This window comes from Malus sylvestris, chromosome 16, assembly GCF_916048215.2.
Source record: "Malus sylvestris chromosome 16, drMalSylv7.2, whole genome shotgun sequence".
Lineage (NCBI taxonomy): Eukaryota > Viridiplantae > Streptophyta > Magnoliopsida > Rosales > Rosaceae > Malus > Malus sylvestris.
Window position 1 is genome coordinate 16,628,576 of NC_062275.1, and position 17,907 is coordinate 16,646,482.

Consider the following 17,907-nt stretch of genomic DNA (forward strand, 5'->3'; position numbering starts at 1 on the left):
TTAGATGATGATGAAGGCAACCTAGCTCCTAGAGTTGTTGAAGAAGCACATAATGAAGGGATAAATGTAGAAAGAGTATTAGAGGAGGAGGTGGGATCTAGCAGCGTTGACTCTTTGGAAGAACTTTTGTTTCTAAGACCAAGAAACACTGGAATTCCATCTTCTTCCAATCCTACACAACCACAAGATCATGCTGATACTAATGATAGCTCTACTACAAGATCATGAGACTTACCTACCACCGGAGGTGGAGCTGGAGGTAGTGGTGAAGGATATAGTGGAGTTGGAGGTAGTGATGGAGATAGAAACTATGTTGGACCACCTCTCGGATTTATGAGCCCCTTCACTGGTGAGGCAAACTTCACGCATGCAACAAAGGACGAGGACCATGGCAGTAGGCGGGTAGGACCAAGAATTGGTGCCATAGGGAATGACTATACTCGTAGAGAAAGAGGCAAGGGGATTTTGTCAAGTCAAGAAGATGACTCATTATCTATAACTTCGGACTCTGTTGGAGTGGGAAGTAGTAACTATGGTTATACTCATAACCAACCATTTCCCTACCCTTCATATCCCATTCCTGTTGGGATGGAATAGAGTGACTCATGGAAAGAATCTGAGACTCAATCTTCAAATGATTTTGCTTATGGACAACGTCAACCAATCTCAGATCCATATGGGTGGCATGTTAACAATTACATGCAAAACTATTTTGGGGATTTATCATTTGATAACTACTCTTCACAATACACTTACTCTACACATAGAGATGATGAAGATAGTGAAAAATTTGAACCTCATAGGAACTCTATGTGGTACTAAGTCACTCATGTATCTTACCATGCAATGTATAAAGTGTAAAATATTGTACTAATTCATTATATATAAATGATTATGGTGTGTTTAAACTTCTTTCATTAATTACTACATATTTTCTACACTCACAATGTTTGCCAGCTCGCTATATAATCAACTTAAATAAGTTAAATCCATCATGCAATGCATTTCCTTCCAATTTTTTGTGATAAACTAATAGATAATTGACTAAATAAACATCCTGCAAAGTTTCAATAAAAATTTCCAAGTTTTTCTTACAATTTCCGTGGTTTTTATTCAATTTTTATCGATATCGATAATATCCTGATATTTCCATCGATATTTCCGTGTTTTTGGACTACCGATATTTCCGATATCATCGATATTTTATACCTTGAACAAAATTTTATATTAAACTGAGGCAGAAGCTAATGGTGTAAAGGATCATGAGTTATTTATTGCTGACTCTTCAATGGTAGAAACCAAACTGTCACTAACATCAAACTACAGGTGCAAAATGGAATTGATCATTTTTATATTTGAAAGAAGAAGGATTTGTATAAATATCAGCATAATTTTTGTTGGTGTGTACATTTACTATTTCAGCTTTTAACTTTTTTACTATCTAAACTTTGTATCATGTTGCAATGTATCACCTACAATTAACAATTTTGTTAATTAAAATGTACAATAAGGGGGCGTTTGTTTGCCCTCACTAAAGAGTATTGGACCGGATCGGATTGGACTGGACTAAGGGTTAGTCCAGTCCCACGTTTGTTCCCGACAGGGACTAGAGACTAAGTCTCACCATCTCCGACAAAAACGCTTGCTAAGGGGTCTTAGCGAGACCCCCCAAAAAGGAGTGGACTGCTAGTCCTTGCTTCGCCCCATCTGTGCTTCGCTTCACCCCTCCCTGCTTCGCCGTCCTTCCCTTCCTAGAAATCCCAATTGAGCTTCACCGTATTTCCTCTCCCCGAAAAGTTAGAAATGTCTATTAGAGAGATAAAAAGAGAGAACAATGGAGTCACCATGACTTTGCTGACGAGAGGAGCATAAAAAATCGGGTACGAGATTTCGTTTCCGTCTTTGTCCCACGAATCCAACCCCAATTAAAGGCTGTTATTATCCAAAAATTTGTAGGAAAAACGAAATCAAAATCTGCGATAAACCCAGAAAATATCAAAATCTGTGATAAACCTAGAAATCTGTGATATGCGATTTCCAATTACAGAAAATATCAAAATCCCAATTACAGAAAAAATCAAAATATGTGATAAACCCATAAATATATTACCTTGGGTTGCAATGCTCTTCTCTAGAAATTTGTAGGAAAAAACAAAATCAAATTTGGAGTTTTAAAACATAAATTATAGTAAAAATTTGATATGTGATTTTGAATTTGCAGTGCTCTCTCTGCTTTGAGGAACAAGAAGAAAGACATGCATGTCTTTCGGTCCAAATTAGGAGCAAAATGCACAGATCCTCTTTTGAGGAAGAAAACTGGGAGAAAACGAGGGAGAGGAGGGAGATGGTCGGCCAGAGAAAAAAAAGGAAGAAAATGAAGGAGAGGGGAGTGAGAGAGTGGGAAGAAAGAAGAAAACGATGGGCTGGAGAAAAAAAAGGGAAGAAAATGAGGGAGAGAGGAGTGAGAAAGTGGGAAGGAAGAAGAAAAAAATGGTGGAAGTTTTGAGATAGGGAGAGATTTCCAAAAAGAAAAAAATAAATTAATAATATAATATAATTTTTATGAATTAAACAAATATAATTAAAATATATTAATTATTTTGCTTCTTAATCCGACACTGCACCAAACGCTTCACTAAATCAGTCCAGCTTAATCCTTGAAACTTGTCCAGTCCGAGATAGTTTGGTGCAACAAATGCACCCTAAAGGGCTAAATTTTTTTGCTTAGGTAGATTTCAAGTGGTAAATAAATATTTATTAATTAAAATATTAAGTAACATAAAAAATAAAAATAAAAAAGGGTAAATTACATAAAACTACCTTAACTATTGGGTCATTAATAGTTTTATACCTCGTCTTTAAAAAGTTTCAATGTCATACATTATCTTCGAATTTTGTTGCAATGTCATACCTTCCGTCAGTTGTCTGTCAATTCTTCTGTTAAATGCTGATGTGGCACACTTTATATTAAAAAACTAATAAAATATTATTAAAAACTAAAAAAAAATCATTTAATATTTTTTAAATATTAAAATAATAATTAATTAAAGAAAAGTTATTTATTTATTAAAAAAAAAAACAACAACAACCAAGTTCGTCTCCCCCCACCCCTGCAACACAGAAAGAAATAAGAAGAAGAAAAAAAAAAAAAAACCAACTTCATCTTCCCCGACCCCTCTTCCCTGCAACCTACCCCTTTCTTCCCTCTCCCGTCTTCCCCTTCCCTCCTCCTCCGCACCCACCCTCTTCCCTCCTTTACACACCCCATTCCTTAAGGTACCGTTTGGTACGTGGGACGTGACGGAGCGGAGTGGGATGAGACGTTCCGTCCTAAGTTTGGTATGCCTAAAACGGGTGGAATGTGCTGTTTCACGGGACGAATTTTCGTTCCGCCTCACCCCTTGGAACGACTCGTTCCACATCTGTGGAACACAAAATTATAACCTCTCCGTCTCCTTCTTCTTCCTCCTTGTTTCCATCTGAGGGTATCTTTGCTCCCTCTCCGTTCTATCCTGTCCAGTCCCGTCTGCATATCAATCGATACCTAAATCCACACCCATTCCCCCCATTTTCTACGTGCCCAATTTCTCCACCCGGGGAATCGGCGGAAAACAGGATTTGGGTTGCAGGGAAAGGGAGGTCGGGGTTCGGGGAAGATGAAGATGGGGTTTTTTTTTTTTTGGGTTGCAGGTAGTGGGTGCAGAGGAGGAGGGAAGGAGAATACGAGAGGGGGAAGAAAGGGATGGGTTGTAGGGAAGGGGGGGTTGGGGAAGATGAAGATGGGTTTTTTTGTTTTTTTCCTCTTATTCTTATTATTCTTCTTCTTCTTCTTCTTCCTTTTTGGGTTCCAGGGGGCGAACTTAGGGGTTTTTTTTTTCATCTTTTTCTTCTTCTCATTCTTCTTCCTTTTTGGGTTGCAGGGGGAGATGAACTTGGGGTTTTTTTTTCCTTCTTCTTCTTCTTCCTTTTTAGGTTGCAAGGGGTGGGGGGAGAATGGGGTGGGGGGTGGGTGGGGGGGGGGGGAAGATGAACAGGAAGAGATATGAAGAAGGGGGGAGAAACCGAGAGATAAGGGCGTGTGGGGGGGGGGGGTTTGGAGTGAAGGGGGAGACGGGTGGGAGGGAAGAAGGTGGGTGGGTCCCACCTTATTTTTATAAAAATATTTAAATAATTGTATTTTAGTTTTTAATAATATTTTATTAGTTTTTTTAATATAAAGTGTGCCACGTCACAAGCCATGTCAGCATTTAACGGAGGAATTGACAGATAACTGACGGAAGGTATATCATTGCAACAAAATTCGAAGATAAGGTATGACATTGAAACATTTTAAAGACGAGTTATGAAGCTGTTAATGATCCAAGAATTGAGGTAGTTTTATGTAATTTACCCAAAATTCTTGATATCTTTCCTTCATCAATCAGTAACCAGTACGTCAACCAACCTTCTCCTTACGACTCCATTTTCCTACTTCATCCATATGAAACTAACAATTTGTGGAGAAACCACCTACAAACTTGACCGAGTCTCAGTTGATCCACAATTTCTAGATCTCCAATCTATAACCTACAAATTTGAATCCAAGGAGAGAGATAGAGAGAGAGAGAGAGAGAGAGATGTGTATGTGTGTGTGTGTGTGTTTTAGGGGGATGATGTGGCTTAGTTGAAGACTGTGGGGTGGTGGGGTGGGAAGCTGGTGGGAGGAGACCAGAGGGGGAAGGGGTAAGTGCAAGAGCTGCTATTATTATTAGGGTTCTTATTTGTTTATTTTGTTATTCAATGTAAAAAAATAAATTAATTTGATGTAGATTTTATGTTGTCCACATCATCAATTAATGAAAAATTTAACGGTATGTGATACATTGCAACATAGTGCATAATAAAAAGTTTAAAAATTCCAATATTATTAATATTTGAGGGAACTTCTTTTATAAAAAATAAAATAAAATAGAAAATCATTATTAAAACTCTGATAAAGTATACGGATCAAAAAAGAAAAAGCAAAAGGGAAATGAATTGTTTATTTATGGCCATATTTCCCAATCCATTCCACTGTAGGATATAATCCAAGGCCCAATACATAAAATCTCACTCTACACGGAAGGCCCATATACGGGAAGGGAGGCCCAAAACCTCAAAATCCCAAACCAGATAACTTATCGTTTACTCTCCGCAATCGTCAGAGAGTGTTTCAGTGATCACTCATATCACTTTCCTTTCCACTACAGCAGCAGCAAACAAACTGCATCATCCTCTATGGACCCGCTCTCGGCCCTCCGCGACTTCACAGTCCGCGGTGACCTCGACAAGATCGTCCGGGTCAACGACGAGGTCCGGTTCGGCTCCGACTACAGCTTCCCCTGCCACGCAGAGACCGCCTACCGCTCCAAGCAAGGCAACCTCTACACCCTCGAAACCCTCCTTTATTACGTCAACAACCACCATATCAAGCACACCGACTACATCCAGTGCGCCCGCACCCAGGGAATCCCCTCCGTCACTTTCCCCGACCGCAAGCCCCTCCTCGACTACCTCACCGGAAAGATCTCCTCCTCCGACTCCATAGAGTTCCTCCTCCCTCCCCAAAACGACGCCGTCCACCTCACCAAAATCTCTACCACCCTCGATGCCGCCAGCAACGCCAACCTCATCAGCAGCGACAACGGCCATTACGACGCTTCGGATTCTCGGGTTTTTACTCAAATCGAGACGCCGGTGGACTACATGTCGTTGATTTGCTCCAGCGAGCGCCCGTTGAAGGACCGGGAGGGATTGCTGGAGTGTAAAGGTAGGAACTTTTACGCCGTTTTGACCTCGGCGACGAAGCGAGAAGAGGAACGACAGCGTATTGAGTCCCAGCAGAGGAAGGATGGGCTGGTGGCGAAGAGTAGGCTAATGGGTTCCGACGAGAGGGGCATGACCGGGTTCGGAGACGAATCGGGTTACGACCCGAACCCGAAGCCTAAATTGCACCTCAAGGGGGGTAAAATTGGGGAAGGTGTGCCCATAATTTTGGTGCCCAGTGCTTTTCAGACGCTGATCACGATTTACAATGTGAAGGAGTTTTTGGAAGATGGGGTTTATATACCCACTGATGTGAAGGTGAAGCAGATGAAAGGGGCGAAGCCGGACTGCGTGACGGTGCAGAAGAAGTTTAGCAGGGATAGGGATCGGGTGGTGACAGCTTATGAGGTTAGGGATAAGCCCTCGGCGTTGAAGGCGGAGGATTGGGACCGGGTTGTGGCGGTTTTCGTGTTGGGGAAGGAGTGGCAGTTCAAGGATTGGCCCTTCAAGGACCATGTTGAGATTTTCAATAAGAGTAAGTCAAAACTTTCAGTTCTCAGGTTTTAATTGCATTGAGAAATTGTTATCTGGGTCATTGAGATTTTAGCTTTCTGAATTTGTTTTATGTGGCTTTTGAAAGTGCATTGTAGCTGATTTCATGTGTTGCTTGCGTATGTTGTGTTGTGATGCAGTTATGGGGTTTTTCATGCGGTTCGAAGATGATAGCGTGGAGTCGGCAAAGATTGTGAAGCAGTGGAATGTGAAGATCATCTCGGTGAGCTATTTTTGCCATCTTGAGCTTCCTTGCTTCTTTGTTTTTAGATAGTTATCCACCTTCATTCTTGTTTTTGGTTCTGTTGTCGGTCAATATTGAACTGTGTTCTAAATGTGCAGATTAGCAAGAATAAACGACATCAAGATAGAGCTGCGGCATTGGAGGTGTGGGACAGATTAGAAGAATTTGTGCGGTCAAGAGCACACTCTTGATGTGCATCAAGTTGCGGAAGAAAGAGATTATAGCAGTCCTGTTGGTGCAGGTTGCGCTTTTGTGCTCCTTCAACTTTTAAGTTTTGCTATCAAAATTTTGAGGATTTTTTAGGATATGTAACGTTGCATTTTTTTCTGAGGAGTGATGAGACTATATCAATCTAAGAGTACATGGAGATGCTTGGCTGAATATCCAGGGTTGGCAAGGAGAATGGCTGAGGATGGATACTTGAAGATGGACTTGTCGTTTAACATATTTGCAATGTTAAAGCAAACCTTTGCCCGACCATTGCAGATATGCAGAGGGTTTCTCAGTCCATCTAAAACTGATTGAGAAACAGTGGTCCGGGCCGTTGAACCATCTTTTCCTGAGGTTGTGCAAGACTCTGCGTGACATTCATCGAATGCGGTATCTTCACATATTTGCAAACAAGTCGGAAGGTATACAGGTCCAACATCTCCAGCCATCTAGGGGGACAAACTGCGTTATACAGCAAACGCTCGTAGTGGAAGTGATGTGTGTATCCGCGAGGACGGAGATCGAAAAGCCTATTTGTATATTGTGATTGATGTTTATGATCGTAATTCTAATTCAGTTGATTGTGGCAGAAGATCGTCGATAGTGTTACAGGTTTTGTTTTTCACTCAGAAGCCAGAAAACATTTATTATCAAAGAAGGGAAGATCCACCAGTACAGATACCATATCAACCTCTCTGAGGTTACAATGAATGTATATGGATCTAACAACTGAATTCAAAATAATAATCCAATACGTTAACAATCACAAACAGTATTATAACTCAAAAAGTTTGGCCAACAGAAACAAATTATGTGGATAACTCGAAAAGTTTGGCCAACAGAAAGAAAATCAGCACATTGTGAAGGTAGCATATGCTGTAGCCAGGAGAAGAAAGAGTTGAGTCGGAGTGGACATCTTGATGGAGTTTCCGTCTGACGAGCTGCCTTGAGTCGATGGTACAGTTTTTGAACCGGTTCCTGCACGATATCAATACCAATATAAAAATTTAGCGTCAACCTTACAGATGGAGCAGAGGATTAAAATTTCAACAGATTCATTCGCAACTAAAAGAATCATATGAACTGTTTTTTGTACCTGAAGGACCTTCATTAGGAGAGTCTGCTGCTCCTGTTGGAGAGCCAGCCGGAGAAGCAGCTGCGCAAATATAGCGGTATTCAAGTTATTAGAAGAAGATTAAAACCAATCATTAGAATGTGAGCATCCAACCGAAATTAATAGGGTGAGAGGCCCAAGATCATTTATGCTATTAGGGAAAGCTTCAGTTCTCTGACGTGGGATTCACTCTAAACACCGACATAAGACATTGAGCATATGCAGGCTTACCATTGCACTGGCTGAGTGGTGGAGTCTGGACATTGCAAGCACCAGGCAATGCCAGAGCCTGAGTCCGGTTCACATTGATCCCTAGCGACGATCCACCGCCATTAAGGACCTCACACAAACACTGTGGGGAGGAAGAGACAACGCTGGCGAGCTGCGAGCAGCACCCGGAAGAAGGGGTGGAGGAGTTGCCAGTAATGTAACTGAGGCAGGGTGACATGCTGATGATCACGTTTGTGCAACTAGACTGGGCTGCTGCCCTTGCCAAGAACATGGTCACTAGGACAAGGACTAGAGACATCTCAAACTTTTGTGCCATTGGAATATAAGTTTTTTTGGGTTTGTGTGGGAAGTGATTGGGAAGCTGTGGTATATCTGAACTGGGATTTGAGTGTTTTGATTTGTTTGGTGAAGTTAAGGGGAGAAGTATGGGGCTTTTTGTAAGAGCGGGGGGGGGGGGGGGGGGGGGGGGGGGGTGGTGTGTGGGGTGGGGTGGGGGAGATGAAGAAAGAGGACAAAAATGTTGGCTTAATTGGTAACCTAACTTTTCCTACTTATACTATGTCACAAAGGGTTCTTCATTTAGTTATGAAGCTTTAGATTTAATAATTTGATTCAATTGTTGTATGGCTTAGCTGGCTATGGAATATTATGAAGGTCGGTTATTGGGTTACCAACTTCTACCGTTTTTGGCATAGATTAGATCCCAACTTACAACTTCTAGATATTCAAAGACGAGTCATTTTGTATCTATTGGATAACTCACTGTATTGGTAAAATATGTCGAATTACACATGAAAGAAACTTATACCTCTCATGCAACCAAATTTTAGTTTCAGTGACATTATCTCCAATAAATACTTACCACGTGTTTGAAAAAATTATATTACCCGTCCAATGAACCATTGACACATTGTGAGTTGGTGACATGAGAAAACTTTTCCTTCCAATCCTCACAAATGGCACGCTCATAATTTTAGAAGAATAAGTTTATTTTGTGTCTAATCCATTTTAATCCCTTCAAAAAAAAAAAAAAAAAATTCATTTACTTCTACGTTCAAATAGATCTTAAATTATAAGTTATTGAATCCAAGTAATAGGCACCAAACGAGCCTCGTAGAAGAACATACCACAAGAGAGATGGCAAACAGCGGAACTCGAAGCCATACTTTATTCTATCTAAGAGAACAATCTTTACCAACTCAATCAATCATTGTTGGCTAAAGTACTTTTATCTTTTATTTTCTCTATACGAGTAATATTAGGAGAGTGAATCGCACAATACATCAAACTTAAAAACTGATATATACTCTTAAGTTAAGATGACAAGCCCATCAAACAAATACTTGTTAACATAATTACTTCGCCCTTGAAAGAGAAACTTGTTAAGATAATTACTTCTTAAATTGCCCAGATGCTATGTTTGAAAGAGATTTTGGAGATAATGGTAATTACATTTATTTTTCTTTTTAGAATATCGCGCATGATTTGTTTGACAATGACGATATTTTTGGTAGCTTGTAGAACAAGGAAAGTTGACTTGAGCTTATGATTGTGAACAATGAAGAAAGTTTAACACCTATGCATGAGATGAGGTATGGTGAACTACTCTTATCCTGTATTTGCTCCTGTCCACGAGATGAGGTATGGTGAATTACTCTTATCCTGTATTTGCATGCTTCCCACAACATATCTATGCTCGCATGCTGGTCAGCAAAACGTTACTTGTCATATGATTATTTAGCAAATGTGGAACGAGTTCCCTATTATTGTGGTCTCGTGATACAATAATACATATAAAAGGAAACGTCTTATTGAATGAGGACACTACATTTTGGTGAACCATAAATCATTCTCCTATAACAAGAAAATAATTGTTGAAGCCAATTCTACTCAATTTTTTTGTATTTCGTATTTCGGAAAGTTATTATTATTTTTCAATAATTATAGAGTTTCAATTACTTAGTTACAAAGTTTGAATTTTCATGAATAGTCGATAAAAATTTGTAGATCTCTCGGGGTCATTCTTAGTATTTTTGGATAGAGCTCGATCGTACAAATACATATGCGAAAACCATTCGTGAAACGGAGTTGTAACGATAAATTTACAAACGACTAAAGCTAGGGGCAAAAATGGTCATTGAGACCTCTATAAATGGAATTATAGAAGTCCCCATATTTTTTGGGGAACCTTCCTATTTTTGGCGAATTGACTCGTGAGTCGACTGGGATCACCCTATTGCAGCAAACTTGACCTGCCTTTTGGGCAAGTTTACTAGGCCAGTTTCTGGCGAACTCCGATGACCAAAATCTTCACTACCACCACTAGACTCCTCTCATCACCACAAACACAACCCACCCCAACTCGACCATGTTTGGCCTCTATTTCTAATAGGCGGAGCTCGACGGCTTCGAGTTGTCTCGACTGCGAACTTGTCATCGCGCGTCCACCGTGATGCCAACTATCACCACAAGTTGATAGCTCTTAAGCACAGGAAGAGATCCTCACCCCCGATCATGCAGTTGAGCAGCAACGGCGGCGGGATGAGGCTTGGCCGCCACGAGCGACGTTGCATGGCCAGTAACCCAATTTTGCTTTCCAAGGCTAATTTCGATGCTCTAATCAGTTTTTAATTTCCGTTGGTAGAGCCTAGTTTTGTAAATGGCCTCCACTTGACCTTTGTTGTAGGCAAAGATTCGATCGTTAGATCGTTAGAAAATTTTAGTGTGTTGTTGTGCATATTATTTGATGCTTTTAGGAATTTACAGATCGAAAATCTGATGTGCCAATCCTTCAAAATTGATTACGTAGGGTTGTTGACCTTATTGTTGACCCCGTTGACTGAGGGTTGACTTTTAATTAACATGTTCCGAAACATTTTGAATGTTGAATTTAGTATTATTAGAGACTCGACAGAGCCTAATGGGCGTACCTTGATCAGTGTGTCATCCTGGGGATGCACCTTGATTTGGGTGCAAGTGGCACCTTACTAAGATTTACATGCTTATTAGGCTTCTAGGAGAGAGTTGATAGTGTGTGATTGCTAGAATATGATGATGAGTCAATATATCTATTATAATTTTAGTAGAACTAGTACATATGAGTATTCCGTGTACTATACTTCTTATGACTAGATCATACTTGGTTGATACGTGAAACCATTAGTGGTATGTGTTCACTATGGAAATTATGTTGGGTTGATGAATGACATATGATGCATGATGTGTGAAAATGAGACTATACCATGTAGTAGTGTGGTACATAGATGATCTTGCTGAGTTAATCATCATTGGGAGACCATACTATTAGTTGACACTCATGGTTTTGCCTAGTTAATTTGCATTGGGGACCATGCGCATACTAGACGTGACTTTGCTTGGTAAATCCGCATTGGGGGGTCACTGCCTAGTGTTATTGGATATGGTCCTACTTTGTTAATCCGTATTGGGGGGCCACACTATTAGTTTTATGCATATGGTTCTTCTTGATTAATCCACATTGAGAAACCATACGCATTCTTGGGGTAGTTCCGTTGAGTTGGTCTGCAACCCTATATTCATTTGGATTCCATTCAGTTGGTCTGGAATAACATTTCCCATTCAATTCCGTTGAGTTGGTTAGGAAACCTATATTCCTTTAGATTCCGTTAAGTTGCTTTAGAAACCCACTTCCAATTCAATTCCATTGAGTTGATCCGGAATCTCACTTCCGATTCGATTTTGTTAGTCTAGAACCCTATATTCCTTTGGATTCCATTGAGTTGGTTCAGAATCCCACTTTCGATCTCGTTCCATTGAGTTGGTCCGGAACCCTATATTCCTTTGGATTCCTTTGAGTTGGTCCAGAATCCCACTTCCGATTCGGTTCCATTGAATTGGTCTGAAACCCTATATTCCTATGGATTTCGTTGAGTTGGTACAAGATCCTACTTCCGTTATGTTGAGTAGTCTAAAATCTATTGATTTATACATTGAGTTCCATTGAGTGATTCTGGAACTCTAAGTTTTCTTGCTAGATAAGGCCATGATAAATTTTGGAAGTCATTTTAAATATAAGATGTTTTGGGGCTTAACAAAAGGGTGCACTACGAATGGCTTGATCCCGTCGTAGGATATGTAGGCAGTCGAACCTAAATGTAACGCCCCGCTCCCGAAAATTTATTTTGAAAAATAATATCGGTAATAGGCCCACTCTAAACTCTCGTTTATTTAACTACCATTAATCACAATTCTTTATTTAAATTTGTTAATCACTCACAAAATCAATAACCATCCTCTAATTACTAAAATTATAAGTTTTAATTTTCCATGTTATCACCCAATTTCTTCTTTTAAAACAAAAGATTAATTCTCGATTATTTAAGGTTGAATCTAACCATGTTAGACTACCTACGTAACCTTGTGTGGGATCAAGTATTTCGTAGTCCACATTTCAACAATTCCGAAAATATTCAAATAATCGAAATATCCAACATCTGTGTTAATAATCGAAACACGTCAAAAAATACCAAAAATACAATTGGAATAACGAAATTTGCCTAAAAATGCAGTGTCGGTTCACTGGACATGCGCCACCACGGGTGGCGGTTTTCGGCGAACGGAAATCTCAAATTCCGATGAACTCTAAAAATTACCAAATTTTACAAGGTTATAGAACACAACAAGGGGAAGAACTTTTATACCTAGGCCGAAGCCTAGGTTGGCCTGGAAGTATCCGGAAAACAACTCTATCCGTTGAAACCCAAGAAATGGGTTCTCTTCGATTCGATCATTCCGGTGTTCCATCGCCCCAAAATATGTTCGGGGTTTGTTCCTGGGACCAAAACGAGTTGAATGATGGTGGTACTCGATGGTGGCACCTGCAGATTTTGCCGATTTCCACCACACTCCCAACGACACCCTTTGGGGTAGTTTACCCAAATCCAAAGCCAATTTCCACAAATTTTTTGTTGTAAATGAGAGAGGGAACGTCAGGGACCTATTTTCAAGTGTTAATTCGGGGTAAACCATCTGGATTCGTCTGGAAAATGCAACGGAAACCATGGTTTCCGTCAGTTGGGTCGCGAAAAGGGGAAACGGGTCAAGAGACCCAGTTATCTACCTCTCTCTCTCTCCTCTCCCTCCTGCTCCCCCTTCTCCTTGGTCATCCCAACCCTTCTTTCTTATCTTTTTTTTTTCCTCCTGCTCCCCCTTCTCCTTCCCCACATTTTCCACCTTCTCCCGTGGCAAATTTCCACTAAAACAGAATCTGGAGCCTTCCAGATTCATGGCAAAATGACTATTTTGCCCCTACTTTCGTTCGTTTCTATTTCATTCGTTAATACTCCGTTTGGCGAACGATTTTCGCCTACATTCTCTTGGAATTGAGCTTTATCCAAAAATGTCAAGAAATACGATAAAATATATGAGAATAAAACACGTCATCGTATAATTACGTTAAGCCAACTAGGGGCATTTTCGTCTTTTTCACTTAACGATAATTTATAATAATTTCCTGAAACAAAACTTTAAAAGTTCTCAATTCAATTTTTCATAACTACACATCGATCTATTTTCGATTTGTTTTTTCTCCACATATTCATAATTATGAATATATAATTCATATATTTAAATTTTCAGGATATTACACTAAAGGTTAGTTGTAGCGATGCAATAAAAGGAATTTATTAGTACTACACAATCTAGTTCATAAATTTAGTCACGTCTCGAGATTAAAATTTCGAAATACGACAATTATTTGTTGTATCGCTGCGATTACTGTCATTCCGTCACGTATCAATCTTCGACTTATATTGGAATCGGGGCGTGAAAAATGATTTCTTTTGCATATCCTTTTTTATAATTAAATGATTCTTCTTTTTTCATGAAAATTTAAAAATCTGCTAAACGAAATAGCAACATGTTCATAGGTAATTCTTTTGCTAATTCCTAATTGTGTACAAGTAGCATAATTGGCTTAGTTTTGGCTCTCAATTTTCGGGAGTCCTTGTATTAATGAGAAGTCAGATAATAACAATGACTGAAATTGAGGCAAATTTTTTTATGTAACCTGTTTATCATTACGTGTCAATCTCTCACACACTACATGATTGAAATTGGAGCAAAATAATTACCATTAATTTAATACCTTATTATGTTCTATCTTCCAAATCACATGATCAGGCCATATAATACGTGAAATAAACACATATTGATAACCGTCTATTACATGAGAGAATCTCTCTTAAAGTGGAAGGTTTGGAATGATTGTTTTGGATGGATCCAATGCACACCTCTTTTCACTTGTTGTTACTTAATTTTGTTCACACTTTCTTTCTTTGTGTTCCTATTAGTATGATTCTATTTCTTACAGTTTAAGCTATGAGCCAACCATATGAAGCCACATAATAAAACCCGGGCTTGGACGTTTCTTAGTCACCAAGTCTCTGCCCAAATGCAAGTCAAAATATGCTTCATAAATATGCCACATAATACTAATCCCACCTACTAAAAAACCCCATTTTTCCCATATAGTTCGTTAAGGTAGTTGATCTCCAAAAACCAACTCCAAATATTCACGTTTCCTTCTTCCCTCCACTTCTCCTCAATCCCTTATAAATTCTCTCACCCTTCTCACTTACAAACACAACTCACGATTCACAATTCACCATAAAGTTGTACACATTTCCAGCTCCTACGGAACCATAAATTTCCCTCCAATTTCGACACAAAATATCAGATAAAATGGAGATTTTCTTGCGGTTCCCCGGTCTAGTTATGGCAATGGCAGTGGCTCTGGTCCTGGCTCTGCCAGTCTCCGCCCAAGTCAGTTCCCCTTGCACCGCCAACATGATTTCTAGCTTGTCCCCTTGTATGAGTTATCTCACTAATAGCAGCGCCAATGGTACATCACCAACCGCAGCCTGCTGCAATTCGCTAAAATCCGTCACAAGTACTAGCAGGGACTGTGTGTGCCTCCTTGTGACGGGAAGCGTTCCCTTCCAGTTGCCAATCAACCGGACTCTAGCCCTCTCTCTTCCTCGTGCCTGCAACATCCCCGGTGTCCCTCTCCAATGCCAAGGTTAATTTAAAACTCTTGTAATTTTGACATGCTTTTTCAGTATTATCAACATGATTAATTATGTGTAATTTTCTATATGAATGCTAACATGAACATACGATGATTGTGCAGCCGCTGGTGCACCTAGTCCTGCTCCAGGTACCATTTAGTCTGACGGTTTGTAATTTTAGGTTAATATATTGCCTTGTCAGTCAGTCGGACATGTTACGATATTGTTTGAGATTGACAATCTAATATCATAACAATGTTGGACTGTCTGACGAGTGAATATTTTTGTATATTGTATGGTTGTTAGTAGGTGAACTAATGCTGTCTAATTGAATTTGGCAGGCTCCCTGTCGCCAACTCTTTCTCCTGGAGCTTCACCATCTGCTCCAACAGGTAATTTCTTAAACGAGTACATTTTCGAAGAAGCTTTGTAATGTTAAAGCGCTCAAATTGGTGACGGTTCTTAATATTGATATGCCTCGCAACATGCTTTCTGATGAGCAGCTTCCTCTGTCCCAGAACCCACCTCATCAGCTGAGTCACCGGAATCCGACAACACACAAGGTTTGACTCCACCATCTACAACAGGGGGCTCTGCAGCTCCAACTGCAACTACTGGGAGCCGCCCGGTTCTGACTCCATCGGCTGCCACGCCCTCTTACTCGCCTTCTCTTCTGCTATTGGCATCCGGCGTTCTAGCTTTCAAGTTTTTCTAGGCTGATTATGTTATGTTCATCTCTATACATATTCTTTCGTACATTGTTGTACGAGTGTGAGTGTGATTCTTGTTTTTTGCTACTTCAGATCATTGTAAGCCATGTATTGGTGATTATTTGTTGTATTAGTGAAATAAATATTTGTTTCGTTTTGTTTGGGATCCCTTCAAAAATTCAGTTCAAGTAAATTACTTCGGGACTCATCAACGGATGACATAATTTTTTCTGTTTTCGTGTGAGACGTTGCATTGATCACTCAGTACTCACTCCGCCCTTAATGTAAGAATGTTGGGGTCAAAATTGCAACTCCACTCAATTTTGCACGGAGATGCAATTGATTCCAACATTCTTGAAGTTGTGTGGGGAGATGGAGTGAAGTGTTTGATGAAATGACTCCGTAATGAAAAAATATTTCGGTTTCTTTCTGTTGAACTTTAAGCAGATGGATTCGAAGTTCGGATCTGTAACCATGTGGTTATCTGCAAATATGAGAATTTGTAAGCATTTATAAAAAAGCTGGGGAGTAACAAACTCATCTCAAGCTTGTAAAGCATTGTATTAAGCTTTAATGAATTCTCCATTTCCTTGGCTACGAGAAATTGGTGAATATTGTAATTTTTCGAATAATGGAGTAGTTTAGCTTGGGCAGTTATAGATCACGCTCTCTTCGTTATTAACCGCCTACTCACTCAATCCCAATTCACACAAACCAGCAAAGGGCACTTCTGGAATTATCAGAATTCCTCTGTTTCCCGCCATTTCTCTCTCAAACTCTCAAGCATGATGGCCACCACTACTGCTCCTCCTCCTCTCATGGCCATCCTCCTAGCCTTGACGCTCGTTATTCTCCGCTTGGGATCAGCAGAACCGCCGCCGTCTCCACCACCTAGTTGCGCCGACGAGCTCGTGAGATTCTCGCCGTGCCTGCCTTACGTGTCGTCTCCGCCAAACAACATCTCCGACTCACCCCCACCCAAGTGCTGCGACGCGTTCTCGCTGTCGATGGAGTCCGGCGGCGCGCTCTGCCTCTGCTACCTGGTCCAGGATCCTCCGATGCTGGGGTTTCCGGTGAACGGGAGTCGCGTTCTGTCTCTGTCTTCCACTTGCCCTCTCAGAGACATTTCCACAAACGCAAGTGCACAATCTTTGGAGTCTCTCTGCTCAGGTTCTTGAATTTTCTTGAACATTTTCTTCTGCCCAATTTAGGGTTCTATATATCGATTCAGAAATTACCGAACTTTTTTTTTAATTCTTGACGCCATGAATGTGAATTTTAAAGAAATTTTGGTTCTCAAATTCCAATTTTGTTGCGTAACTGCAACAGGATCACCAGAACTCCCTCCTCTCCGCAGCTCAACAATTTCCGAGATTTCAAGTCCTCCTCCTTCAGGTAGTTTTAGTCCCGCTCACCCCATGATTTTCTTGGATTTTTTTTTTTTGGGTCAAAGATGCAATGCAGAAACCTTTGATTTAGCAAGAACCCTAAAAATCCCATTTTTACTATTATTTTGCAGGTTTTGATTCTGTGGACAATGCTTCATCTCCTCTCATGAGCTTAGCACCAGAACCAGCATACAATTCAAGCATCCCGCGGGGAAACAGATCGCCAACTCCGCCAAGCTCAGCGGAAGAACCAGCAAGGATTTCAGCTGCAATGAAGCAAGTGTACTTGAGTAACTCTTGGATTCTACCTGCCATTGTGAGCTTCCTTGTTCAGATATTCATCTGATGCTTCCTACATTCATTGAGATTTTACATGAAAACTTCACCGCCCTTTCGGCATTTCGTGTACTGACTTGATCAGGAAACTTATGCAGTTACCCTGTCACATTGGCATTCATGAAAAATTGCATGTTCACATATAAATTTTGAGATGACAACCTGTGTTAGTTGAGCGATGAAGTGTACCGAAATTCACCCACTCTCATTTAAGTTTCATCCGCAAACTTATAAAATCAACTTTTGTCTTTCCCGCATAAACACCGAATAAATTGTAGTTCTACTTGAAATT

The 17,907-nt window shown here is 40.2% G+C and overlaps 4 protein-coding genes across 4 annotated transcripts; 3 read left to right on the forward strand and 1 right to left on the reverse strand.

Annotated features, from left to right (window-relative positions):
* The first annotated feature begins 5,140 nt into the window (after positions 1-5,140).
* LOC126608307 (protein CDC73 homolog) lies at positions 5,141-7,382 on the forward strand. Its single transcript, XM_050276169.1, has 3 exons — positions 5,141-6,319; positions 6,477-6,559; positions 6,679-7,382. Exons 1-3 carry the CDS (start codon positions 5,257-5,259, stop codon positions 6,769-6,771), a joined length of 1,239 nt encoding a protein of 412 aa, XP_050132126.1. The 5' UTR covers positions 5,141-5,256; the 3' UTR covers positions 6,772-7,382.
* Positions 7,383-7,403: 21 nt separating this feature from the next.
* Positions 7,404-8,556, reverse strand: LOC126608308 (non-specific lipid transfer protein GPI-anchored 5-like). The gene is made up of 3 exons (XM_050276170.1): positions 8,136-8,556; positions 7,887-7,946; positions 7,404-7,768 (listed from the first exon to the last, which is right to left on the reverse strand). Exons 1-3 carry the CDS (start codon positions 8,449-8,451, stop codon positions 7,641-7,643), a joined length of 504 nt encoding a protein of 167 aa, XP_050132127.1. The 5' UTR covers positions 8,452-8,556; the 3' UTR covers positions 7,404-7,640.
* A 6,187-nt stretch (positions 8,557-14,743) lies between these two features.
* On the forward strand, positions 14,744-16,049 carry LOC126608211 (non-specific lipid transfer protein GPI-anchored 20). The gene is made up of 4 exons (XM_050276044.1): positions 14,744-15,192; positions 15,304-15,330; positions 15,523-15,573; positions 15,685-16,049. The coding sequence occupies exons 1-4, from the start codon at positions 14,856-14,858 to the stop codon at positions 15,894-15,896; spliced, it is 627 nt and encodes a 208-aa protein (XP_050132001.1). The 5' UTR covers positions 14,744-14,855; the 3' UTR covers positions 15,897-16,049.
* Positions 16,050-16,408: 359 nt separating this feature from the next.
* Positions 16,409-17,808, forward strand: LOC126607896 (non-specific lipid transfer protein GPI-anchored 25-like). The gene is made up of 3 exons (XM_050275599.1): positions 16,409-17,061; positions 17,221-17,286; positions 17,411-17,808. Exons 1-3 carry the CDS (start codon positions 16,677-16,679, stop codon positions 17,623-17,625), a joined length of 666 nt encoding a protein of 221 aa, XP_050131556.1. The 5' UTR covers positions 16,409-16,676; the 3' UTR covers positions 17,626-17,808.
* Positions 17,809-17,907: the final 99 nt, after the last annotated feature.

Bases quoted from the DNA above. Each gene is read 5' to 3' on its own strand.
- LOC126608211 (XM_050276044.1), top strand. From the start codon at position 14,856: ATGGAGATTTTCTTGCGGTTCCCCGGTCTAGTTATGGCAATGGCAGTG. The intron at 15,193-15,303 runs GTTAATTTAAAA...ATGATTGTGCAG, and splicing joins TGTCCCTCTCCAATGCCAAG to CCGCTGGTGCACCTAGTCCT. The intron at 15,574-15,684 runs GTAATTTCTTAA...TCTGATGAGCAG, and splicing joins TTCACCATCTGCTCCAACAG to CTTCCTCTGTCCCAGAACCC.
- LOC126608307 (XM_050276169.1), top strand. From the start codon at position 5,257: ATGGACCCGCTCTCGGCCCTCCGCGACTTCACAGTCCGCGGTGACCTC. The intron at 6,320-6,476 runs GTAAGTCAAAAC...GTTGTGATGCAG, and splicing joins TGTTGAGATTTTCAATAAGA to TTATGGGGTTTTTCATGCGG. The intron at 6,560-6,678 runs GTGAGCTATTTT...CTAAATGTGCAG, and splicing joins GGAATGTGAAGATCATCTCG to ATTAGCAAGAATAAACGACA.
- LOC126607896 (XM_050275599.1), top strand. From the start codon at position 16,677: ATGATGGCCACCACTACTGCTCCTCCTCCTCTCATGGCCATCCTCCTA. The intron at 17,062-17,220 runs GTTCTTGAATTT...TAACTGCAACAG, and splicing joins TTTGGAGTCTCTCTGCTCAG to GATCACCAGAACTCCCTCCT. The intron at 17,287-17,410 runs GTAGTTTTAGTC...ATTATTTTGCAG, and splicing joins TTCAAGTCCTCCTCCTTCAG to GTTTTGATTCTGTGGACAAT.
- LOC126608308 (XM_050276170.1), bottom strand. From the start codon at position 8,451: ATGGCACAAAAGTTTGAGATGTCTCTAGTCCTTGTCCTAGTGACCATG. The intron at 7,947-8,135 runs GTAAGCCTGCAT...ATATTTGCGCAG, and splicing joins ACCACTCAGCCAGTGCAATG to CTGCTTCTCCGGCTGGCTCT. The intron at 7,769-7,886 runs GTACAAAAAACA...GATATCGTGCAG, and splicing joins TCCTAATGAAGGTCCTTCAG to GAACCGGTTCAAAAACTGTA.